This window comes from Pempheris klunzingeri, chromosome 19 (assembly GCF_042242105.1).
Source record: "Pempheris klunzingeri isolate RE-2024b chromosome 19, fPemKlu1.hap1, whole genome shotgun sequence".
Lineage (NCBI taxonomy): Eukaryota > Metazoa > Chordata > Actinopteri > Acropomatiformes > Pempheridae > Pempheris > Pempheris klunzingeri.
The window spans coordinates 16,222,535-16,249,785 of record NC_092030.1 but is presented as its reverse complement, the minus strand read 5'-3'; the positions used below and the strand labels follow the sequence as shown (position 1 = coordinate 16,249,785).

Sequence of the window (27,251 nt, the reverse complement as noted above, 5' to 3'; positions counted from 1 at the left end):
ACTTTTTAATGCTGATATACATTTGGAAATAGTAAAAAAAAAAACTGTAAAACTGTGCTGGGTAAATAGTCTTGTATATTTTTAAATGGACACCTTGACTAATATTGCAATTGTCTTGGAAATCTACATTACAAAAGAAAGGTTCAAGAATTGAAAGTTGTGATTCCTATGATTGCTTATTTCAATGAGCATTTTTAAGCAATTTTATTTTAGGTTAACTTTGTCACAGTAAATCTGGTTAAATAATATTTTGGGGGACAAAATATTAACGTAAAAGCTTATGTTTATGGAATGCAATTTAATTCAAATACAGACAAAACTGCACTTTCGTTAACCCTTTTAAATAAGTTGTTGAAGGCGCCTATCGCTCTGTTCCCAAGCTAAGCTAACCACCTGCTTATATTTAGGGTACATACGTATTATAGTGTAAGTATAAGAAAGCAAATAAGCATGTTTTCCAAAATGTTGGACTTATGCATATAAGGGGACACTGAAGTTGGCTGAAGGCAGCCATGAAAGAAAGAAATCATTGCTGCATAGATATTTACTCATCCGTGATAAATCTTAAGAATTGTTCCCTCAGTACCTCTGAATGTCATTCATACACATTTACTACTATTTACTTTGTTATATCAGAATTAACAAAGAGGAGGAGTTGTAAGGGAGAGTTTGTGTGTGTGTTTATGTGTGTCTGTGTCTGTGTCTATCTGTCTGTGTGCGTGTGACTGCAGGTAAAAGCGAGACGCCCCCGGCCCGTAAAGCGATCCTGACACCATGAATAATGGAGAATGCCGTGGCAGAGAGGATAAGTTCTCTGTGCAAGGCTCCTTTTTCACAGGGCTTTCTCCCGTGGGTCACGTGATGGCTGAGGTAATTTTTCATGAGTGGTTTGTGTTGGTTTTATGGTCATATATTGCCCAGGTAGGACAGTCCGGGCAGCCATCGCTCCCTCTGCGTGTCCTGACTCCGTATACCTGTAGCTCAGGCTGCTCCGAACCCCACAATCCCAGAACCTCCCTGCAGCCAAGGGTCAAATGAATTGTCTTACACCATTAGAAACTCAAGGCAGCACTTACGAAACTAAAAGCCAGGGAAGTGGATGAATAAAAGATGCCGTCGAAACAGAAAAAATCCACAGCTTCAGAAGAAACCGAAGAGGTCGATGACGAAGTGGAGGAAACTGAGCCAAAGTTAAAGGACAGGGTCAGCGGTGTGACCCGTGGGGACACCACAAAAGGAGAGAAGAGTCGGAAGAAACACAAGAACGCCGAGAGCCCTGAGAGCCAGGAGACCCCAGATAAAGAGAGGAAGAAAAAAGAGGGTGAAAAGGTAAAAGAGAAAAAGAAGAAAAAGAGGCCAGATGATGACGCTGATGATGGCGAAGTCGGTGCTGTGATTGAAAATGAAGCTGAGGAGGGTGAGCAGAACAATAATGACCCCACGGCCAATTCCAGAAAGGAGAAGTCAGAGAAGCCCAAAGAGGAAGTGACTGAGGGAGTGAAGGAGGAAAAGAAGAAAAAAAAGAAGAAATCCTCCTCAGAGCATCCGGAGGGAGAGGGGGAGATGGGATCCAAGGATAAAAAGTCGAAAGATGGCAAGAAGAAGAAGAAGCCTCACAGTGATGATGATGAGGAACCTTTGATTGAGGAGCAGGAAGAGGAGGAGGACTCAAAGAAGAAGAAAAAGAAGAAGGCAAAGAAGGGATCGGCGGACAGTGATGAAGATAAAAAGAAAAAGGGGAAAAAATCCAAAAGTAAACAAGTGGACTATGCTGCGATCTACCAGAAAGAGCTGCTGGACTACCACACAGACTCATCTGATGGATATGAAGATGAGTACTACAAAAAGAAAGGTAAGAATCTGACATCGTGGAGCAGACAGAGGAGCCTCAGCTGTTGTATTTTTAGGTAAGTCTGACATATGTATGTACCTGTTGGACTGTCCCAACTTGCCCAATGTTCAATTCAGGTTTCCCCCAGTTCCCCTCAGCTGTGAGCAGGAGCACGCGGGGGGAATCCCTCTGTGATTGTTCTTGGGTGAAAGCTCAGTTATGTTCCACATGAATGGAGCCAAACAGAAGCTGTGGGGCAGACAGGTGCTGGGTGCCTTCCCAGTCTCAGGGGCTGGGAGAACCGTCGAGGCCAGAGGCAGGGCTGGGAGCCAGGGGAGCTTTCTCAAAGCAGATCAGAGGTTTTTCAACAGGGAGGAGAGAGACCCTGCAGGAGACTGTGATAAAATAGTTTTCTTTTTGTTTGGTAAGATGGAAGGAGACGGAGACAACACAACAGAACAATGGAAATCTTAAAAACTACTCATCTACTATATGAGTATAATCGAAAAAACAACATTTCTGTATGGTGAATAGTTACTGCATACTAAAATAACTTTAATGTTACCTTGGTTAGAGCAGCTTAGTTGTGTGGGAGCCGATGAAAATCTACTCACTACCTTTTCCTGAGCTTTCCAGCACATTTTGCAAATGAATTCCCCTGCAAAAGCCAGTGAGTGGATCAAGAAACATGTCTGTGTATATGTCTTTTTTACCTCACTGGCTCACTAAGGGCTCTAACACTCTGAGGAGTTTATCAAAGCTCAGTTTTACCAGGCCACTGTCTATCTGATTTTATCAGGTGTCTCTCTTTCTCTTTAATCCGTGTTTAATAGCTCTGCTTACTGTTAATTAGGTATCAATGTCCCTATCGGATCGACTTTGGTCAAATTGCTCTTTATCAGGTCTCTGCCTCTCACTTTCTGCCCTCCTGGATGTTTTTAGGTCTGTGTCCTCTTTCTCTGATGTCTCCTTCATTTACTTTAGCCTCTACTTTGGTATGCATTACTTGATGGATTTTTTTTAAAGTAATCTAGAAATATTCCAACATATTTACTCCTTTTTTCCACTCTAACTTTTCATAACATTCACCCAGGATGAAACACGTCTATCAGCCCTTAAAACAGAGTCCACCTCTGTTCAGGCTGGACACCATGTTATCCTCCATGAGGTTAGGGTCACTGCCAAAGGGTGTCCCTCACCTTCCAGGCTACCTTACATAACTGTAGGAGAGAGGAGCTTACAGTTATGCAGAGTAATGCAGCAGGACTATAGAATTACCACTGCATTGGCCAAGCTATTCACTCACAGGCAACAGCCAATCGCTGACTAATCTCCTCCTGAAGATTTAATGTTGTTACTGTAACTCAAACACAGGCCTGCTGCTTCACAGGTGTTACTTTGAAAATCCTCTCCAAAAATACAGATTCTTTATTTATGTGTTGGGAATGTGTTGGGAAATAATTAAGATTTGATTTGCCATCATCAGCTCATTGGATTCATGATGACAAAAGCTGAGCGACACATGTAGACACATGTTTATACAGAGCTTGTTTGCAAGTATCCAACAACCACAAGCACAGGCTATCAAGACTCTACAGCAGGGGTGGTATTTACGTCGATCGCGGAGGTAGTGCAGGTGACATTTAAAAAAAAAGTCGCGTTTGAACGTGTGACTTGATTTATGTTCAGGGCGGCCTGTCTGTGAGCTCTTCTCTGCTACGGGTCGCGGGCAGGGACATGCACGGTCAAACGCGCTAGCTTAGCTACTGCAAAACTCCAGCGAGCAAAGTGAACTAGTTAGCCTTCCAATTTATATCTACTAAAGAAGGGATACTCTGGGATGGGGAATATGATAGGAAGGGATGCAAGTCTTCAGAGTAAGGTAGTGACCATAAATGTATTGAATGTTCCAATTCCTCTTGTCACTTGTGGGTAATATTGGTGGTTACTTCACTGTTTGTCACCAATGTGCATTACTGCCGTCAATTTTATGTGTAATACCAAGGGTTACATTAGTTGCAGTTATGCAGTGTACGCCAACATATATTGTACATATAAAGTATACTCAGTATATATATAGATAAATATATGTTTAGCATTTTTAATGTAGGTAGACTATTTTGAACCCCTGCTCTACAGCCATGCTAGCAGCTCTGGAGCTGCCCAGAGGCAGATAACCATTCATCCAATGGGTGTTAAGACATTTCAGTCTGCACCAAAGTGACAGGCCAACACTGACACCCCTAGAGGCCTGCTGCTAGTGTGGCTAAAAATGTAAACAGACAGTGACCTCAGATACCAGCGTGTCCACTCTTCTCTTCCCCTCCTCCATGCAAACGCCTTAAATGACACAAACTGAGGCAGTCTGCTGACCGCTTTTCATCCTGTTTACCTTCCCCTCAACTCGGTGGCTTGGCCAGACGAAGAGACACATTTGTGAAATGTGAGAGAGGCTTGGCTGGTGTATCACACCAGACATGGATTCGCTGCAGATTCGCCTCATTGAATTCCCTGGCACCCGTGCATGGAAGGAAACATAATGCTTTATAGATTATTGGACGCTGTCTGAAGATGTGACTTTGTGTTTGTCCTTTTATTCAAGTACATACTTCTTAGATCATCAAGTCCTCGCGAGGCCTCATGCAATTTATTCCCCCGAGCGTGCTCTTACTAATTCAAAATTGTGATGTTCATTACGACAAGGACGAGACTGCACACATTTTCTCCTAATCCCCATTCTTGTCTCTCTTTCAGTGTATGAGGTAGTCACCATCACTGGTGATGTAAAGGGAGCCGGAACAGATGCTAATGTATTTGTTACCCTTTTTGGAGACTTTGGCGTCACGCCCAAGATTCACCTGGCAAGCAAGTGAGTTTAAAAGGGCTCATAAGTGAATTACGGGATACTTTGATAAATATGTTGTCTTTAAGGTCTCAGTGACTCACTCTGGTCTGATCTGTTTGCACTCATAATGGCAGGTTTTATATGTAATGCTGTAGGTTTGAGTTAACTGAATTTCATTGTGTTTCAGTGAATATAATCGCTAAGCTTGGCTAGTTGAACACTTTTTCGATGTCAGCTATTAACTTTAATCTTTTCTATTCCTCTCTGATCCTTCAGCACAGAAAAGAGGTATTTTCTAATCAGACTGTTAAAGGATGGTTATGATTCTGTCCTTGTGTTGGTTGTATTGTGCATATTACACTGTATGGGAGAGCATTCCTGCTCAACATGAACCTGATGCCTGTAGAGTTCATTAATCAAGATGAAATCAATTTGCACAACAATGATCTCTTTGACCTGTTTGTTAAAACGGTATCAACCTGAAACTTCAAATGTTGTCAGAGAAGCAGCGCATGTTCATAACAAAAGTTTGGTTTTGTGCAGGAATCTCTCCTCTATACAGTCAACATAAAGTGTCGGACACAGAATATCTGGAGTAAGGAGGAACTATGTGACATGGCAGGTCTTCTTTTCCATTCAGAGGCAAATGAAAGAAGACCACGATGTCATTTCTGTGGATGATCAAATGACTCTCAGGGGATCTTATCAGCAGCAGGCTCCCTTTATCTCTGCACACATTGATTGACAGATAGGGTTACCTGTGCAGCGTATAGGATATACCAACTTATTGTGAGCCACACAGGACCATGTCACCCACACCTTGTGGTGGTCTCATTCATCCACTTCAGACAGAATCTACATGCTATGTATTCAGTATCTCAATGCTGCGTGGCTGTAGTGCTGCTCAGCTGATGAAATACTATACATGGACGTTGATGAGTCACTCATCATATAATAAACATACTGCATAGTAAGGAGTTTCACCTTACTCCGATATATATTAGGTCCTGCCTGTATTGTGTAAGGATCGGTTAAAACTTCACAACATGATACAGGTAAGGGGGAGCTGTTATGTCTCCACGCATATTTGCTCGATTGAACAATCGAGACAGATTGAAAATGCAACTCTTTGGAAATTCAGTGCGATTATAACAAATTCAAATTGCATGAATCCCAAAGTTTGCATTGCGTTTGCTTTTTTCACATGATCAATGTCCCCCTGTCATTCTCTTACAGGTGATTTTACACTGCCTCATACAACGAGGGCTTGTATTCATGTATGTTGGATGGTACTGTATTTCATTCTTGGCAGTTTTTACAGTATATGACACCGTGCACCTTAATTATGAGAGCCTTGGCATTGTCCGTGGGTTGAATATTGCAGAGAGAGGAGAGCAGATGGAGATGTGGGTCAGAGACAAAGGCAGGCATTCTCTGTTAATGAAAAAGAGGGTGTCTGATTCGCTGTAGTTGGCAGAGGGGCTCCTCTGTGCACACAGGCCCGGTTCGTCTCTGTGAGGGGTAAAAGTACGTGAGGGAAGAGGAGGAGGGAGCGTTGAAGTGGCCGATCCTCAGGAGGTTTCAGATTATACCACTGCTATGAGACCACCAGGGTACCCTAAGCCGGATCAGTCAGGAGATGTAATTCACTGTTCCAGAGTTCGTTTAAGTTGTCTGTCTGGCTGTCCTCAGCCTCCATAATCTCTCCCGTACAAATAAAGCATCTCTGTCTTTCTCATACACACACACACACACGTACACTCATTTTATCTCTCTCCCATATCCTGACATTTTCCATGTTTCCTCAATTTACAGAAGCCGAAATGCATTTGAGAAGAATAAGACTGATGTTTTCCGTATCAAAACACACTACGTGGGGCCTCTGAAGAAGCTGAGGTACTGTAAAACAAATTTAACGTGGCAGGCAACCCCACAGGGCTGACTGTGTGTGATAACTACTATAATGCCCATTTGGTGTTTACAGGGTTGAAGCAGATACCCAGAATGCACAGGTCACTGACAACATCACAGTTTATGCTTTATAGTTAAGTATACCTCACACAGGATAACAGCAGCTTACAGACAGGATCACACAGCAACATTTCTCACTTATCTTCCAGCTGTGCCGCTGGCCATCAAAGGATTTCATCCAGTGACAGAAGGTTAAGCCCCATCTGTTGTTGGCAGTTAGTGTCTTACTCCAGAGGAGGCCGAGTTACATCACAGCCGCCAGACATGAACAGTGAAATTAGGCAGCACTGCAAAAGTGGAGATGCTGCATTATGGCTCAGAGAAGTAAAGACAATGGAAGTGTTGCTCTTTCCTTGGCACTTTCTACAATTGGTCACCTTACCTCTGTTGACATCTGATGACGTGTCCCAACTTGCCAAACGTGTCATCACACTTCATGAAAATGTCAGAATCAGATCACATTCAGAGTTTTATCTCTGAGTTTGAAATCCTGATGAATATGTGTTCATTCTAAAAGACCTCTAGCCTGTGATAACAAACCTGTGAAAACTCAGCCTGGGAAAAATAAACACCCAGTTCAGGAGAGGGCCCTGGTAGTCTAAGGGTTAAGGTGCTGAATATGGCCTGCCAGATTCCTGGTTCCAATCCAGTGGGGGATCATGTTGAATGTCATTCTCCATCTCTTTCTTCCTTCACTTGTAATTTCAAGGCCACTGGATCATATCCTTATCTTGGATGCAGCTAAATCTAATTGTTATTCTACTCCATCCTTTTCAGTCCTCATTATCTTTCTGTGTCTGAACCACAATGCTTGAAAACAAATCCATTGTTTTGTATTTACCACTGCAGAAATTCAAATGAACTAAAAATACACAAAGGCATTGCTGCTTGTCTTGTGGCAGGCTCATTTGTGACCACCTACAGGGTGAATTCATGTCACACTATGACGGTTGACTCCCCAGGATCGAGCATGACAACACAGGGATGAATGCCAGCTGGTTCTTGGACAGGGTGGTGGTGACCGACATGAACCGGCCCCATCTGCGCTTCTATTTCGCCTGCAACAACTGGCTGAGTCGGGAAGAGGCCGACAACCTGTTTGTCAGAGACCTGCTGGGCAGCCTGAACCCCATGGACGTCCCAAAATGTAGGTCACCCTGGGACAAACACAAAGCAGACACAAAGGTTCACAAAGGCTAAAACAAAATAACAGATGATTAAAATTCCAAATAACTCCACCACATTTCAGAGAAACCACTGGGTTTAAATATGTCACTAGAAAAACCAATACACAATACAACATACACAAGCCTCGACAGCTCACAACTAATCAGACCAAGTCCAGTCCAAAGCCCTGTTCAGTTATTTTGCACAATAAATTGCCTGATGAATTGAAACATAGCAACCACAAATGAACAGAAAAAAACAAAAATAAAAACAGTGTCAGCATTGTGTGCCTGACCATTTGTGTACAAAGGTGTCTGATAGCCTGCAGATCTACCAACTGTGTCAGGTTGTAATTGAATTCAGGGTGTAATCCTCAGGTAAACCGGCCCATGTGTCCTATGTTGCAATGTGATCTAACATCTCAGTGCCTGCAGTCAATCAAGCGGAGCGTTGTGAAGCCAAGGCTCAGATAAAGACATGAGGACACCATGCTGGGAGGGAGTGGTCAGAGCAATATAGCCTCTAACTCACGCAGCACACACACAGCACACACACACACACACACACACACTCACACACATATAGACGGTTATGAATATTTAACCTGCAAACCATCTCAGTGTGGATTAGCAGGCACCTCCGTAATTAGAGTAGAAAAGTCCAACTAATTATGATCAGTGCTACTAATTGCTTAACTCGTCTAGGCAGAAAATTGGTGATTGATGATCAATATTTTCCCCACTGTTAGCTATTCTGATGGATCGCTTATTTAAATCACTGTATTATTGATTCCCTGCTTCATATTTTATGTTTTGCAGTAAATAAATACATAGTGAGTGTGTTCACTGCTGACATGAAGGGAAGTGGAACTGATGCCGATGTCTTCTTAAACATCTTTGGAGAGAATGGTGACACAGGTAGGGCTGCAAATGATGTATCTGTTTTCATTATCAATTATTTTATAAATTATGACCACATAGTCTAAAAAATGTTTGGAGATATTGAAAAAATCTTAAAGAATTGATTCTGATTTCCCAAAGACAAAGGAAACCATTCATTTAGCTGATTTAAAGACCAAAACAGCCCAGCTTGTTAAATGATCAATCAATAAACTAGCAAATGAATATCAATAATACATTGATCAGATTTTGTGTGTGGCCGCTATTCCAAATGCTTTGTTTCTTATGAAAGGAGAGAGACGCCTGGATAGTGACAAAGACAACTTTGAACGCGGGTCAGAGGACAAGTTTACGATAGAGGCGCCAAACCTGGGAAGGCTGAGAAAAATCACCATCGGCCACAACAACCGAGGCTCATCAGCTGGATGGTTTCTAGATAAGGCATGTGTACAATCTATACATGCACACATGATCTTTACAGTGCGTTAAGACTCATGCATAATGTGTCTCTCCAGGTGGTAATTGATGACATGGGTAATAAAGAAGTGTACGAGTTCCCTGTTAATCGCTGGTTTGCCATGGATGAAGATGATGGCAAAATACAGAGAGATATCTTGGTTGGATCCATGCAGCCAATGGGTGAGAACACTATGAGCCACTATGCACAGTGGAAGCTTCTTCGTCAAAGTGGACATTCCTTCTCTTTCATAATTACAATGTTGACCAAACAATGACAAAAATCAAACACCAAGAATATGTGTGCTTATTTCTTACTTAAAAAGTAATATATGGTCACAAGCAATTACCACATTTTGTGTATTTTTCTGCATCTTTTTAGGAATCATATACAATGTACAAGTGATGACTGGAGACGTGAGGGGTGCAGGCACCAACTCTAAGATCCACATGGTCATGCACGGCTCCAAGGGTTTAAAGAACAGCGGCAAAGTCTTCCTGGAGGGTGGTGCTTTCGAGCGTGGTCTCATCGACATTTTCAACGTGGAGATTTGTGAACTGATCAGCCCGCTCAGCAGGGTCACCATCGGGCACGACAACGGGGCCGTTGGTGCCGGGTGGTACTGTGAAAAGGTACTACACATCTGTTTTTGGTAAAGGGGCAATTCCATTCACCATTCCATTCCAGTGCCATTCACCTACCAAGCACTCGTTTCCCTTCTAGGTGGTAATATACTGTCCGTTCACGGGCATCGAGCAGACTTTTCCGTGTGGGATGTGGCTGGACGAGGACGAGGGGGACGGACTGATTGAGAGGGAGCTGTACGAGATGGTCTCTCTCAGGCAGAGGAAACAGAAGAGTGAGTGGCTTTATTCAACTCACACATCTCTACTCAGTGAAAGAAAACCAAATCACACAACATGTTGGCTTCTGATTAAGAGCATCTGAAATTTTTGAACACTACACTAGCCTACTTCAGCTATCAGATCTACTCTTCTGGTTCAACAGAGTACCCATGGTCCCTGTGGATTTGGACATCAGATGTGAAGGGAGCGGGGACAGATGCCCAAGTGTTTCTACAGATCTATGGAGAGTTGGGCAAGTCTGATGAGATCAAACTGGAAAACAACTCAGATAGTTTTGAGCAGGCCCAGCTTGATAAATTCATGGTAAGCCCAGTTAAACTGAACACAATACAGCCTAAACGAAGTTCCTAAGAAATTATTTTTTTCACGTATTTGTTGCTACTTTACACTTTTTTTGGGAATACTGTAGATTGAAATGCCAGAAATAGGAAGACTGCAGAAACTGCGCATTTGGCATGAGAAGAGACACCCATTCGCTGGCTGGCATTTAGCGAAGGTGAGACCCTTTGCTCTGCCTGTCTGATTTGTTATGTAAGTGTGTAACTGAGAATGCAATGCAAATGGTGTCACAGGAAAAAAAATCTAACCTCATCAGCTCTCAGACGAGCCTTGGTGTTCCATTTTTCTGTGGCCCAGTATATGGCACTAAGGAGTAACTTAATCTGATTCACTGTAATTTGTTAATTGTTTGGAAAATATGTGTTAATGTCACTGCTGCAGTCTTCATTTGTCTGAAGGTTAGATCACGAACCAGAGAGGAAGATGAAGACGTGTACGATTACACTGTGACTTTCTCCAGGTCACTTTGCTCAAGACCCTGACGATGGAGAAATATTCTTTTCATTGTGGCCGCTGGCTGGACATCAATGAAGACGACAATGAGATCGCCAGAGAGATTCCAGCCACAGGAGAGTTAATCGATGATCCACTGCCTTGTAAGAGACACACTAGAGACATACATTTTCTCATTTAATCCTAAATACACACAAACGTTTTGACCTAGAGTCAGATATGTTAACTCCCTGTTAGTTAATAATAAGATAATGTGTGATCCCTCTCTGTTTTCTTTCTCAGTGATAAAGTATCGTGTTACCATCTGCACCGGCAACGTCAGCGGCAGTGGCACCGATGCCAGCGTCTTCCTCAATGTCATCGGAGACCTGGGTGACACAGGGGAGCGACTCATGATTATGAGCAAGAACAATGTCAACAAATTTGAAAAGGGCAACGTGAGTGTATCATTAAGACACAGAGTATTGCCTCGGAAATCCACTGCAAGCATCTTTAACCAGTTTTCTCTCTCTGTGTTCCTTCAGCATGATGAGTTCCTCATCGAGTCCGTGACCCTGGGCCAGGTGCGCAAAATACGTGTCGGTCATGATGGCCGTGGCGGAGGCTGTGGTTGGTTCCTTGATAAGGTGATGGTCAGGGAGGAAGGCCAGCCAGAGTCTTTGGCCATTCAGTTCCCCTGTTTCAGGCAAGGCAATGATCTTTTACACATGACTTAAAGGAATAGTTTTGGGATATACAGTTACATGCTTTCAGTTGTGTGAGGAGTTAAATACCACTCATATCTGTACAGTAATCACAAAGCTGCAGCTAAGAGACTTAGCTTAGCTCAGCATAAAAGACTGGCAGCAGGGAGAAACAGCTAACCTGGCTCCAGAGCTTTAAATGCATCTGCTATCACCTCTAAAGCTCTGTAGGAAATGCTTGAATATTTCACGTGTAAAACTTCTATTTTATTTTTAGTGTTGATTTTTCCTCTTAATTCTTTAGCCTGTAACCCACCAAAATATCAACTGGACAAATCAGCTGGACAAAATCACCCAGGCAGCCCTAAGAGCCTCATACATTGGCCACGCTTACATTCACTAGTCCTCCAGTGGCGTGTGTTCACGTAGTTAGGCAGCTGATGGATGAGTTTGCCATTACAAATAGGCACTAAATGCACAGTGGTCACCCAGCTCTCTCCTCCAGTAACTGGAGCCAAACCGCAAGGCTGAGGTGCAGTGTTACGTCTGGAAAGAGGCTCTTCCAGTCTAGCCTTCCTGTTAAACGGGAGAGGCTTGGTAGCTTCCCATGCAGAGCTATGGAGAATCACATTCATTTTAAAGCTAATGTTGATCTATTTTTCTCACAATTACCAATAATCTTGGGTACTTCAAATGTTTTGTGATTTCAAATGGGAGCTCATGCATTAGATAAAAACTTAAATGTAATTTAAGTAATGTAATGCAAATGTAATTGTTATAATGCATAGGTTCAGCTGAAGTATTCTAATGAAGTATTCTGCCTGCAAGAGTAGTCAGCCTCAGGACCTCCTGATCTGATGACACCTCAACATTTTATCTTCTTTCCAAATACCTTAGTTGCTAGGTAGGTTTGTTGTGTTGGAGGGTTGATGCCATGGTTTTATTTTACTGCTACAGGATTCGGTTTGTCTGTGTCAATGTGTTTTCCTTCAGGTGGTTGGACCGTAATGAGGATGATGGACAGATTGTCCGCGAGTTAGTTCCAGATGGAGATGGCCTGCGTCTCTTTAGTGAGTGCATGAAGAACATTTTAAACCACAAATAGGTTCAGCAAACACGTCTTTTAAAAATGATATAAATTGCATTAATACATACATTGTACTAACTTCTGTCCTCCCAAGATATCAGCTACCACATAGCAATCAAGACGGGCAGTGTGAATGGGGCCAGCTCGGACTCCAGGGTGTTCGTCAAGCTGTATGGGGAGAAGGGTGATACTGACAAGATTATACTGGCAGTATCCGACAATGACCTCAGGAACTACTTTGAGACGGCACGCACTGACGTCTTTACCATAGACACCTTTGACATCGGCCAGGCGAGTTCTCCGGACATGTACACACTTCACAGAGAACTCAGCTTATGGTTCAGATGTTTATAAGCATTTCTGGTTCTATGTTATCCTCTTATGTCCTCTGTGGTTACAGATCAGCCGTCTCCTGATTGGTCACACCAATGAGGGCTTGCGAGCCGGATGGTTTCTGGACAGTGTGCAGATATCTGTACCAGTTCATGGGATGGAGTACATGTTCCCGAGTCACCGCTGGCTCTGCAAAGATGAGGCTGACGGGAAAGTGGAGGTTGAGATCTATCCCAGTGAGATCTTAGACATCGAACAATGTAAATAACAACATACCGATAACAACAAAAAAGTACCGTCAGAATTCATCATTTTAAACACAGTAACAGTGATTATGAGTATATTGCTCTGTTCTACATAGTCCCTCTTCCTGTTATAATTCTCTGATGCTCCCTCTCTAACAGTGATCAACTATGAAGTCACAGTGATCACAGGGGACGTGCGTGCAGGTGGCACCAATGCCAATGTCTTCTGTCAGATCTATGGAGATGAGGGGAAAACCGAAATTCTCGTTCTCAAGAGTCGCTCCAACAATTTTGAACGTGGCACCACTGAGATTTTCAAGGTCTGTAGGAAGCCTGTATTGCATTATGTCAACATATGGTGGAGCGATGATTTGATCGCTGTTTCATTTCTGCTATACAGATTGAGGCTCGGGATGTTGGTAAGATCTACAAGATACGCATCTACCATGACGGGAAGGGTATTGGAGACGGCTGGTTCTTGGAGACGATGAGCATCAAGCGGCTAACGATGGCAATGGTGCAGGTTGAAGTGAAGAAGGAGGAGACCAAGAAAGACAAGAAGAAGGACAAGAAGAAGAAGAAGAAAGAAGAAGAGGAGGAGGTGGAGATAGTAGAGGAGCTGCAGGAAGTGGTGGAGGCGTTTAATTTCCCCTGTAACCGCTGGCTGGCCAGCGATGAGGAGGATGGGGAGATTGTGGTTGAGCTGCTGACAGAGGACAATGAAGACCTGGAGGGTCAGTAGAGCATGAATGTGATGTGTTGACCTACTATTACTCCAAAGAATAGATGGCTTTATTTTAATTGTGACATTCTGAATTAATGCTGAAAACGGTTGCAATGCTAAGATGTCACTCAATGATGTGCATTCCCCAGCTGTGTCTATCTGTGTTTTCCTCTCAGTGAACTCATATGAGGTCCATGTGTTTACTGGGACGATGTGGGGGGCGGGGACTGATGCCAATGTTTACATCACCATCTATGGAGAGATTGGCGACACAGGAGAGCGACGGCTCAGGAAGTCCAACAACCTGAACAAATTTGAGAAATCCCAGGTAAGCTCTGTTTCTCTCAGCTTTAGATGTATAGAATCATCTGACGTAAATGCTTCTGTTCGGAGGGAATAGTGTCACAGTTAGAGTTAGATGAGCAGATTCACCGCACTCTCACAGATGAGATATCAATCTTCTCATCTAACTCTTGGTAATAAAGCAAATATGCATATTCTGTGCCTTGTCATCCATGACCTCAAAAGGCAGAAATTAAAATAACTGATGAACTGTGTCCACAGGGGACTGCCTCTTAATATGCTCAGGCTTCACACTCATTTTTTATTCAGTTTTCGGTTTACTTGTTATATATATTTATTTATTGAGCTCAAAATTTCTAGTAGAGTCCTAGATTGTGCACCCTGGGCATGGATCAATTTACACACAGAGTCTACTTAAACTACTACTACACATTCTCTTCTTCTCTTCAAGTCTCTAAAAACCCTCACAACAACTGGGGGGCTTCCGTCTTCCACTGCTCATCGTGTATTGTCGATCTGCTGTGGTTCTGAATGGTTTCTCCTGTCAAATATATGTTGGCGCTAAGCAGCCTTGTAGGTTAGATAAAGATCAAATAAATAAGTAAGGAGGTTCTCATGGACCTAACCTAAGACCTGTGACATTTCTTGACCGTCTGTCACTGGTTTGTTCACGTGTGACCCAGGAGGACGTTTTCAACATCACCGCGGTCGACCTGGGGACACTGAGGAAACTGAGGCTCCGACATGACAACAGCCAGGCCAGTGCCGGCTGGTTTTTAGACAGAGTGGAAATTGTAGACAACAAAGATGACACCACGTAAGTCAGGATGACGTTAGAAAGAAAGCAGACACGTCACTTCAGACACGTAACTGCATCTTCACACAAATCCTTTGAATAATTTAACCAATTAGTTACAAAAACTGCAATAGTTGATCATTTATTTCATAGATGAGAAATTATTTACACCTTGCTGAGTTATTCTGTACATCAAATCAGTGTCATAGGTTTCACAAAACAACATCATCCAGGCAGAACCGTTGCACATAAAATGTCTTTAGAGCTCCACTGTGTGGTGTGACGTGGTACTTGTCACAATGCAGTATTGTGGTTAAGCAACAGCCTGTCTGTGAAGTCTTAGGATTGTTCAATATAGAGATGGTCGTTTTCAGTCATTTTGGATTTGGGAAAATAAACATAGATTATTGTATTGTTGTTAAGCAAAAGGTACACTGCACAAAGCCTGTGCATATGCATGTGCCTCAGGTACTTTTTCCCTTGTAAACGCTGGCTGGCTGTGGATGAAGATGATGGACAGCTTGCCAGGGAGCTGGTTCCTGTAGATGAGGCATTTATGAAGAAAGGAGATGATGATGAGGAAGACTCTGAAGCCACACTGGGACTGGAACAGAAAGGTGAGAGCAACATTATGGCTGCCCTGAGAAAGAGAGAAACACTGTGCATAAGAATCAAAGTCACCTCTGAACAAGACATTAAACTTTTTTTTTCAAAAGATTAATTAATATTGAATGTATTTTGGTTTCTTTTTATTACAGCCATGACAACAACATACACAACAAGGATAAAAACTGGTGACAAAAAGTATGCAGGGACTGATGCTAATGTTTTTATGATTCTGTTTGGTGCCAAGGATGACACAGGTGATAACTCAGACCATCACACTGCTTTCATATCTGTGTGCATGTGTATTTAAATGATTTAAGTACTCTGTCATCTGCGCATGCACAGGGATAATTAACCTGAAGGCTTCAAAGACTCATAAGAATAAATTTGAGCGAGGCATGATCGATGAGTTCACTGTGGAAGCTGTGGACATCGGACCACTGAGGAAGCTGCGAATTGAACACGACAACTGTGGTACTGTAGGACCGACTCCCTGCCCATGCAGCAAATCACCCAAAATTAGTCAGAATGTGTCCATACATGTGATCACAATATGTGTTCATGTTTAAGGAGGAGGATCAGCAGGCTGGTTCCTTGACTGGGTGGAGATTGATGCTCAGTCTCTTGGACAGAAACTGCGCTTCCCCTGCGGTCGCTGGTTGGATAAAGGGGAGGATGACGGGGCCATTGTCAGAGATCTTTTCCCTAATGCTCTTCAGACTGAGCTTTATACACCATGTAAATCACACAGACTCAGTGCATGACAGCCTTATAAAAATGAAAATATTACTCATTTGGTGTCCATAACTGGTTACGATTTTCGTTTTTTTGTAGTCGTTCCTTATGAGATTAAAATCTTCACGAGTGACTTGTTTGGAGCCGGCACAGATGCAGACGTCTTCATCGTCCTGTACGGGCGAGATGCTGTGTGCACCCAGCAGAAATCTTTGTGTGTCAACAAGAGGGAGAGGATGATGTACTTTGAGAGAGGAGCTGAGGACATGTTTATTGTTGAGGTACAATAATAGTGTATAGTCATAAATAGATAAATAAGTAGAAATGGTGTATTCATTGAGCTCTGGAGACCAGCACAGTGAAGAACATCAGTGTATTTATTGTATTTACTGTAGCAAATACCTCTGTCTTATTTACCCTAGTATTTACTGCTGTAGATACCAAATACCAAATACATTGTTAATTTTGTGATATTTTCTGCCCTCTGTGCAGCTAGAAGATGTGGGGGATGTAATTGAGAAGATCCGTATTGGACATGACAACCGCGGGGTCAACCCAGGCTGGCATCTGGACAGAGTGGAGATCAGACGTCTGCTTAGGAAGGGAAAGGTACTGCCTACAGAGGACAGATGGAGTGGTGGAAAAAATATCCAGATGCTTTACTTAAATAGCAACGCTGCAAAATAAAAATAATCCATTGCAAGTAAAAGATCTGCAATGAAAATACAATGAGTTAATGTCTTTTTTTGCAAAATATCCTTAAAGTGTCAAAGGTAAAAGTACTCATAATTAAGAAAAAACGGCTTCAGTGTGTGTTTAACAATTTTCTTACACATCTTTGTTGAATAGTCAATTCTGATCGATCAATTACAGCATGTAGTCTGTTATTTCTGTATAACAGACTGTTGCTATGGACGCAGTTCTGATAGTGGAAGCAATAAAATCCTTTTTAAATCAATATTTGATGCCAAACTATTGAGTAATTTCTTTAGTACAAAGCTGTGTAATAAGTGGGATGATGTAGAGAGAGTGGTGGTCGTGCAAAACAAACCTCCTCAGGATGATTGAAGACCCCTCCACTTCACAGCAGGTCCTGCATCATCCTGTCTGGATTGATTATGTCACCATAATACAAACATGAGGTAATTTCAAAAGCCCACAATTTGATGTTGTTTTCAGTACCTGCTTGATAAACATCTCAAATATTTGACCTTACCATTCACATCTACTGGTGACACGCAAACACTAGGTGGAGATGTTCTCTTCACAGATAGATCAGCGTAATCCAGCAGTGAGATTTCTTTTTTTTTATCATCTGAGCCCAGGCTCAGACAGAGACAAGACACTGTGCTCACCGATTCTCCTCTAAGACACAAACATACAAATGAAATTATAGGTATGTTTCAGCCCTATGTCACTCTCTCTCTGTCTCTGTAGGGCTCAGAGACCGTCATCTTCCCATGTGAGTGCTGGCTCGCCAAGTCGGAGGATGATGGAGAGACAGTGAGAGAGCTGGTTCCCTCTGACATCATCACTGAGAAACTTTCACGAGACGGAAGCCTGAAAGTCACTGAAGTCGAGGTGGAAGATGCTCTGGAGAGTACGTCAACATACGCAGATAAACAATACATTCAGCTGTATTTGTATGCACAAACAGGATTCATCTCCCTGTTGTGTTCTGTCTTTCCCCACCTGTCTGAGCATTAGTTTAGAAACTAGAGGTAACTCTCCCTTCAGGTCCCTTCTATCCCTGAATGAGCTGCTGTTATGACAGTGGCATCAAACAGCGATGGAAAATTGCTTTCTTTTCACTCTACATTCTGCCAATTGCCTCAGACTGATCCCCTGTGTGCTTGTCTGTGTGATCATCATCCCCGCTACAGCTCACACATACAAAGTGTCAGTGATGACAGGTGATGTGTACGGGGCCGGCACTGACGCCAACGTCTTCCTCACAGTGTACGGGGACCAGGGGGACACTGGGGAGAGGAAACTCAGCAAGTCGGAGACAAACGGCAACAAGTTTGAACGAGGATCTGTAAGAGAGGATACATTTTGTAACCATTTTTCACCATCTGTATTTTTTAATTTGGAAAACTGAACTAGTTAATGCATCACAGAAAAAAGTAGAAACTACATACATATACGTTATTTTAATAGATGTTCTTATTTCACCAGTGGTCACTTTTTATGTACCCAGGTGGACAAGTTCACAATGGAAGCTGTCGACCTTGGACAGGTTTACAAAATAAAAATCCGTCATGATAACAGCATGGTCAGTCCCGACTGGTACTTGGACCAGGTGGAGGTGCTTGACGTGGATACGGAAGAGGTCTTTCTCTTCTTATGTGAACGTTGGCTGTCCAGGAAGAGAGAGGACCGACGCATTCAGAGAGTCTTCTATGTCAAGGTAGCCTGAAGGACATGTGTGTTCATGTGTAGCAGGGGCCTGACATTCATATGTACCAATGGGAAAACATGAGAGTAGAGAGGTGAACAAAAGGAGTGGGGCAACTTAAGAATCTAAATGTATACGACATAAAGGGTTAGTTCACCTAAATTCCAAAAAGATAGTTTCAATAGATGGTTAGGTATCTGACTGACATACAGTCAATTTACAGTATGATTGATAGATAGATAGATAGATAGATAGATAGATAGATAGATAGATAGATAGATGCCACATGCCACTCTGTGTCTTGTGTTTTTCAGGGTTATGAAGGAGTTAGAGATAGCAGCAAAAAGAACTCAGCCCCGACAGTGAAGAGTGTCGACAGCAACATGAACAAAAAGAACAAGAAGAAGAAGGAGGAAGAAATTGAGCTGCCGAGTAAGAAAAGTCAAGGATCTTCAACACTGCATGTCTGATTCATCCTCCACTCTGTGAACCTTTGCCATCAATATTCTAACACAGATATCTTTACATAATATCTTGCTCTCGTGAATGAATAAGTGCTGTGCCCTTCCTGTGCAGTCATACCATACCACATGGCCATCTGTACTGGACTGGAGCGGGACGCGAGCACCACCAGCAGGGCTTATGTGATCATTAGCGGGGCCAATCACACCCAGACTGATAGGCTGTGGCTGGACCTGCCGGATGGGAGGAAGGGCTTTGAGGCTGGTTCTCTGGAGAGCTTTGAGTCCCACGGTTCAGACTTGGGGGAGATCAAAAAGGTCGAGGTGAGGGAGGGGGGAGGCTTTTAGAGTTTCAGTGACAATAGTGCACTCTGAAACACACACACACACACACGCACACGGACACACACACACACAACCAGAAAAATACACCCACATTGCTTGAAGTGATTGTTTGTCTCTCCCCTGCAGCTCGGCCATGATGGGGCCACTCCTGAGAGCTGCTGGCTGGTTGATGAGCTGTCTGTTGCTGTGCCAACCAAAGGGGTCAAATATATCTTTGCCTGCAACTGCTGGCTGGCCAAAGATCGAGGAGATGGTTTGACTGCTCGAGTATTTAACGTGCTGGATGCAGAGGCCATTTCCATCTCCCAGAAGGTATGTAAATGTGAGCACATTGATGCAAGCACAGTAATACGGCAGAACATTCATCACAGTAAAATTACTTAATTACCTTAATTACTGCAACATTTCTTACTAATGAAACCAGCGTATGTAAATAAAAATTCTACTCAACGACGAAGCATTAATTTAAGTAAGTAATATTTTGACATGTGTTAATTCTACTGGCTTAGATGTTATTTCAAATGAATTTCACAAGACATTTTGGAATATCAAAGAACCCCTTTCACCCTATTACAATAATTCAGATACATTTGAGATGGGATAGATGTCTGAGACTCAGCAAATATCCCTCATTTCTCATGTTTCATGTTAAAATTGGAAATCCATTATAGTGCTAATGCACAGAATTCCATCTAAATGTGCTTAACAAATTGCCCCTGTGCCATGTCCTGCCTGCTTTCCACTGTAAAAAAACACTTTTTTGTACATCATTGAATACATAATGTGAAGAAACTATCATTATGTCCGACATTTTCCTGTCAGGTTATTTACGAAGTGACCGTAGTAACAGGAGATGTGCAGAACGCAGGAACAGACACCCTGATCTTTATGTCAGTGTTTGGAGCCAACGGCAGCACAGAAGAGATGCTGCTGCAGAAGAACGAGGACAGGTGGCCAAACATGGACATATAAAATGATATAAGATAAAGAGATGATCTCATTATGTTGCAGATTTCTAACTCTGTGTTGGTTTTTTGGTGGGTAATAGGTTTGAGCGTGGTCAGGAGGACACTTTCAACATGGAGATCGATGACATTGCCCCACTGAGGAAAATGAGGCTTCGTATCGATGGCTCCGGCAGTCGACCTGACTGGTTTCTGGATCAGGTCAGCTCATCTGAGATGGGAACAAAATGTCTTTACAGGTCTTGCCGCTGCCCATGTGACAAAAGTTGTGGCTCCAAATAAAAAATGTCTGCATATGTGAAGGCATTAGCCTCTACTAGTAAAGCACACTGAACTGGCAGTGGATGAGATGAATTGTGGGTAATGTAGGCCTCATCATAAAAACAACGACATCTGCTCCAGGGTCAATATTCTGCTGCATCAATCATATTGAGTTTGACAATTTAATAGGCATGCAATGCTGAATTGGTGGAGTACTCTTTTAACTAACCTTGAACAAGACAGACACATGCAAGAAAATGATCTTAGATTATAACAAAAAGGAAAGCTGCAAATGAGCTCATCATGTATTATGCACAGGTTTTTCTTTGTCCTGTCTTGTCCAGGGCTAATTGCTAATGAAGAAGAAACTGCAGATCTAATCCACAAAACATAAAACCAGGAGCATAAAAAGCAGAACAGTAACTGTGAGCCTCTTCCAAAATCAATAGTACAAAGCAGTCACAGGTTTGTGTTTTTACCCTGGCACTGTATGCTGTAGGTCACAGGATCATTCAATCTATTATATCACTCAAACACACACACAGACACACAGACACACACACACACACACACACACACACACACGCCTGCAGGAGACTGGTCAATGATTCACCCACCCACAAAGACAGACACACACACACACATACACAGCAGGACCCAGAGTTCCTGGAGAGAGCATATTGACCCATTTTATTTACCATGTTGTTGTCATCACAGACGAGCACACACACACACACACACACACACACACACACACAAACACACGGTAATGAGTTTCTGTATTCAGTACAGAGAGAAAACATTTCATTTCAAATTTCTTTTTTGGTGTGAATTGTTGTGTGTCCGAAACATCCCACATTTTTAATGCATTACCCAGCAATATAATTGACTGCATTGATATACATAGTTTCACAAGATGGTTCAGTACTTTTCTCTTCGGCAAACCCTGTGAGGACAACATCACTGCTCACCTCCATATTCAGTCTGATGTCCCAGCCCAAATGCTTAGATGAAATAGAACACATTTCCTATGCAAATGTCTTCTCTGGTAAAGACATCATGCCTGCAGAGCAGCAGAGCAGTCAGGAACAATACCAAGCCCTGTCCGTCGGTGCCTGGGACTCAGCGGCTGTGAACATCTCCTTGACTTGACCCTGCACAGAGCCTTGTGTGTTCAGCATCACAAGCAGATGTGCTGCTGTTATGGATTGCGGTGTCTGTGTATTGAAATGGATACAACAGTGCACCGGGCAAATTGCCAGCATAGTAATCTGCCCAAATAAAAATGCAGAGCAGAGAGCTAATACAAGTGTGGCTGCCAGAGCTGAGTCTTTGCCTTGTAATGAAATGTTTGGCAGGACTAGCAATCAGACATCTTGGAAGGAACAGGGTTTGTGTACATATGCTCCTGTACATAGATCCCTGAACTTTTCCACATTTCTGCTTCTAAGAACAATCTCATAGAGGTGGCTAGCTTGCTAATGTTCTTGTCAGGAAAGGATCCATAATTATTCTTTAAAAGCTGACATGACTTCATCTTTGCAATGCATCATAATAAAAGTAACTGTAATTGGTAAGTCTATGTTAGAAAAATTGTGTACTTTTAGTGTCATAGTTTTTGTTACACTTTTCTTCTCGTGATTCTTTTGTGCTTTGACTGTGACAGTGGATCAAAAAAAAAAAAAATCGTGATTCTGAATGACATTTGGTGTAAGTGCGATATTTGAAGAGCTGACTGTGTGCATCCAGGTCATCATGCGCAACCTGACCACAGAGGAGGTGTCTGTGTTCACCTATGAGGACTGGCTGTCCAGGACACGTGGACCCAAGAGAACCATGATCTGCGAGATGGCTGCTGTGGTGGACGAGGAGATGATGGTGGAGGTCACCACTTATATCATTCAGGTCAAGACCAGTGATGTTGCAGGTGAGTCTTCCACACGTGCCGGCTGTCGACAGGATTTCAGGACTGATCACTGGGCAACAGATTTTATGTTAACATTCAACCACATTTACGAGAAGAGAGTATTTCAAGTCCACTAATTAGGCATACAAACATTTCCCATCAACCCTTACATCTCTGGGTCAGTGTCATGTCAGCTCCAAGGATGCTGAGAGTAGCCTGCATGTACTCAAATGGCTAATTTCAGTAGCTCAGATCAGTGAACTCAGATCAACTCACCTTGTAATATCACATTCCACTGTTAATGTTTTGTTGTATTGTGATCAAACAATTTTTGTCTGTCTCAATAATTGCTAATTTTACTTATTGTTATTGTTCATTTTCATCAGATTTTTAGGTGCTATAGCTGTTTGTATTAAAGTTATTAAATTAGTGCCATGACCATATAGAGGCTATTTATGTCTGTAAACTTTCACATCACTATCCAAAGCTCAAGGCTGAGTTAGTTAGATCATCATTCTCATCTGACCTGTCCTTGCGCAGAGGTATGTGTTTCCCGGAGGAGCAAAGGTGGAATAATTCATGCTTGACTCCAACATAGTAATGAAAGAAATCCTCTTTAGAAACCCTCCACTTGGCTTGCTCCCTCTTTTTTTCATGCAGTATTTTCTGTAGCTCAGTAGTGCCGCGGATCAATACGACAGCGTGGCGAGAAGTTTGAGCCGACTTCAAAGGACTGCTCTCTGCCCTTGGCAGTTACTGGAAGCTAAGATGTAGCCCTGCACCACCACTGAGGCTCTGAGAGGAATAATGAGCCTGGCTGATAGGCACACACACACACACACACACACACACATGCATACAACATTACACAGGCGATGCTGTGCTTAAGGTAATGGTCTCCTTTGGGATCACTGTGGGGTGATATCATGTATAGCTGTGCTTTGAATGTCAAGCATGTATGTGCATACAGGGAGGTATATGAAAAGAAAATAATCATTCACAAATTAATAATGACATAAAACACAAATCTCACATGTTCAAAAATGTCAAAATTTTGAATGCAAATATTTTTGTTGTGCCTAATAACTACAGGACTGTTAATTAAAACATCATATTTCTAGCTTAGTGTACAGACACATGTAAAACTAGGACACTGAAAGGATGCTGCAGTGAGGTTTGTGCTCACCATCGACTAACACACATTCACTCAGTGTCTCTGTAATGAAATAATAAAGAGCAGAGGGATTAAAGATGTCTGTGCCAGAAAACGTGTCTTTCTCTGCTGCTCATTTTATGTTTTTTGCAGTGTCGTTGGTTGTTAGCTGATCAGTTCTCTCTGGGCTTTGCAATATCAGTATTTGTTTCAACAAATGCATGCAATCGTTTAGATCCATTGCGGTTTCAAACATCTACTTCCACATTCTAAAATTGTTCACAGATGAAGTCAAGTGCATTTTTTTGTAAACATTTTTATGAGCATCATGCTATTTAGTCAGAACGATATAAATGTTACTGAAGAAAATAAACATAGTTTAAATTAAACTGTTAAATGCACTGCACATTTTATCAACTGATTTGTTTCATGGTGATTGTGCTAATTTGTATTGTTTTTTTTGTATTTATATTGAATTAATTTGTCATATTGTTCTCGCCCGTCTCCTCAGGGGCTGGCACCGATGCTAATGTATGGATCATCATTTTCGGAGAGAACGGAGACTCAGGGACGCTGGCATTGAAGGAGTGCAACAAGTCCAACAAGTTTGAACGAAAGCAGGTGGACACATTTCGCTTCTCGGATATCCTCAGCCTGGGAGACCTCTCCAAAGTACGAGTGTGGCACGACAACACAGGTCAGCGACTCGAAGAAGCAGCCCCTTCGCATGTGCTATTTAAATGAAGTTTGCTTACTAAAGTTAGATGTGACAAATTAAGTTCCAATCACAACCTAAGATAAATCTGGTCACTGATCTGTAAGGCACCACTTCTGACACTAACAACATCTATGTCACTGTCTGGCTTTGAGGAAACATAAGGGATGACACAGCTTTTTACTCATTGGCCTGAGAGTGTCCTGCATCACTTTTGATTCATCGTTCTTGATAACATTTTCAGTTAATGTCTCTTTTGTTTCCTGATCCTGTCACACCCAGGTCCTGCTCCAGGATGGCACTTGGAGCATATTGATGTGAAGGATGAGATCATGGACAAAACATTTCGTTTCCCCTGTGACCGCTGGCTTGCCAAGAATGATGATGATGGACAGATAATGAGAGATCTGGCCTGTGCTAACAACGACTACTTAGATCTCAACGAGAAGACGAGTAAGGCCAGCGCATAAAACACATAACAGTGGTTGCTTAGGTAAAAGCAAGTGTGGATTAATAGTACAGGTCCCAGAATTCTCGAGGCAGCAAACATCTGATGAGTAGCTGCTCTGTTAGAAATACAACAGGAGAGCAACAAAACTGGTTTACAGAGCAGCAAACAAACTCACAGTGTCTTAATAAAGAAGAGCTGATCAGTCTGCTGCTCCTTCTTGTTCCATAACTCCTTGCAATATCTAAAACTGGCCTGCAGAGGGAAATGCCTAAAAGCGATTATAGTCTTGTTTTGTAGACGTTTTCGATGAATGATCGCAGTCAACACCAACCTTGGTGATGAATACATTGTGTCTCCTGTAGCTTCTTCACAGCCACCCTGTGTTTTGCAATGCTTTTAATGTGAAGCAGCAACAGAGGGGTGGTCTGTTTGCATTAGCAGTAACTCACTGTTAAGTGTAAAGAGAGTGAACAGTAAACAAAGAGGCTGATATTACTGCAGCAAAATTACTTTTGATTCCATGCTGCCTCGTTTCCAGGGCTGAAAAGGCAGACCCTGCTTCCAACGATGAAAACTACCATATAGAAAGAAAATTACTGAATGTAAATATATTAAATGGCTATTGCAAAAAAATGCAGACCATAAATTGTATCAAAAATGCCTCATATATTGTTGTGCAAAGGCAGGTCTGTTTGAGGACAACTTCAACAATTTACTTAAACTGCCCATGTTTTCTCTCTGACAGAGTACGAAATTTGTATCACAACTGGAGAGACGGAAAGCAAAGAAAATGCCTGGATTATACTTGAGGGGAAGAAGGGTCGTTCAAAAGAATTTGTAATGGAGAACTCCTCAAAGAAGAAGAGGTTCTTGCGGTAGGTACTTGGCGCAAGATTAACTCAATGAGATGCACCTTGTTTGCATGAAAAAGCTGAAAGAAATGAGCTTTCTCTCCCTCTAATTCCCCCTTTACACTTATTATGATAATCCCGCAAGCACCAAGTACTTGAGCCTCGACCAACACTGCAATCCACTATGATGACATTATCCTGCCGAAAATTCATTCTGTCACAGAATAAATAGGCAGTGACATGAATTTAAATTATGTAGGTAGACTTGAGAGACCAGACAATCACTCTAACATGCTTATTTTTCTCTCTTTTCAGGGGAAATGTGGATAGGTTCGAGTTTTCGTCCAAGACCCTGGGTGACATCGCCGGTATCTGCCTGGGCCACACACCCAAGGATGGAAAGAAAGTTAAAGGGGAGGTCTACTGGCATGTGGAAGAGGTCGTGGTCACTGAAAGGGAACTAGGAAACAAGTAAAACATCAGTTACTGCTCATTGACCCACATCTACATCCATTTTTTCACCCCCTCCTGTAGTGTTTGTTGGTAACAAATCATATTGTATCTTCTCTCTATTATCACCTCCAGGTATATCTTCATTTGCAATGCCCTCATTCCTCTCTCTCCAAAGCGGGATGATTTCCTGACCTTTGAGTGCTCAAAGACCATCGAGAGCTTTGCCAGTAAGGCTCGAAGCCTGGTGCCTGTCAAGTACGAGATCATCGTCATCACGGGGGACGAGAAGGGAGCAGGCACAGATGCCAACGTTTTCGTCACCATCTACGGCTCCAATGGAGATTCAGGCCGTCGGCAGCTGCGGCAGAAGTTTCGTAACCTTTTCGAACGTGAGCAGACGGACCGTTTTCTGCTGGAATTGCTGGACATGGGAGAGCTGCAGAAAGTCAGAATGGAGCACGACAACTCTGGTCTGAGCCCCGGCTGGCTGCTGGATCGCGTGGAGGTCACTAACACAGCCAATGGTGTCACCACCATCTTCCTCTGTGGGAAGTGGCTGGACAAAAAGAGGGCTGACGGGCAAATCACCAGGGTTCTCTACCCAAAATATTAGAAGTGTTATTTATAAAAACTCCCATTGCAGTGAGAGCTCCCCTCATTCTTAAAAGTAAATACCAAAGAGATTCTGCTCTGGCAAATTTTATACCTCAGGAACTTTCATTCACAGTTTTTTTTTTTTATTATATTAGCGGTATAGTTTGATATTCAAAATGTGACTATAACCTGCAATGAAATACTGTGACAACATCTACTGAGGACAGGAAACTGAATGTGCCATTCTTTGTAGATTTCATATATCAGGGATGGTTTGCTCAGTTGTTTTCTTATAATGGAGGTTTTATAAAAGATTAAAGTCCTTTGTGATACTCAGAATCACAGCTTTCAGCCTGTT

At 42.5% G+C, this 27,251-nt stretch overlaps 1 protein-coding gene across 1 annotated transcript; it reads left to right on the top strand.

The window, feature by feature from the left end:
• Positions 1 to 1,110: 1,110 nt before the first annotated feature.
• Positions 1,111 to 26,912, top strand: loxhd1a (lipoxygenase homology PLAT domains 1a). The gene is made up of 41 exons (XM_070851052.1): positions 1,111 to 1,852; positions 4,586 to 4,700; positions 6,492 to 6,572; positions 7,610 to 7,794; positions 8,633 to 8,731; positions 9,006 to 9,154; positions 9,229 to 9,352; positions 9,552 to 9,802; positions 9,894 to 10,029; positions 10,179 to 10,339; positions 10,446 to 10,532; positions 10,836 to 10,971; positions 11,111 to 11,265; positions 11,353 to 11,513; positions 12,505 to 12,581; positions 12,693 to 12,889; positions 12,999 to 13,191; positions 13,336 to 13,496; positions 13,577 to 13,910; positions 14,077 to 14,228; positions 14,887 to 15,020; positions 15,468 to 15,616; positions 15,758 to 15,862; positions 15,951 to 16,079; positions 16,179 to 16,343; positions 16,440 to 16,621; positions 16,833 to 16,949; positions 17,778 to 17,940; positions 18,224 to 18,378; positions 18,541 to 18,750; positions 19,053 to 19,179; positions 19,315 to 19,523; positions 19,671 to 19,856; positions 20,367 to 20,494; positions 20,593 to 20,710; positions 22,520 to 22,697; positions 24,341 to 24,526; positions 24,827 to 24,997; positions 25,741 to 25,870; positions 26,162 to 26,317; positions 26,432 to 26,912. Exons 1-41 carry the CDS (start codon positions 1,111 to 1,113, stop codon positions 26,910 to 26,912), a joined length of 7,275 nt encoding a protein of 2,424 aa, XP_070707153.1.
• The last annotated feature ends 339 nt before the right edge of the window (positions 26,913 to 27,251 follow it).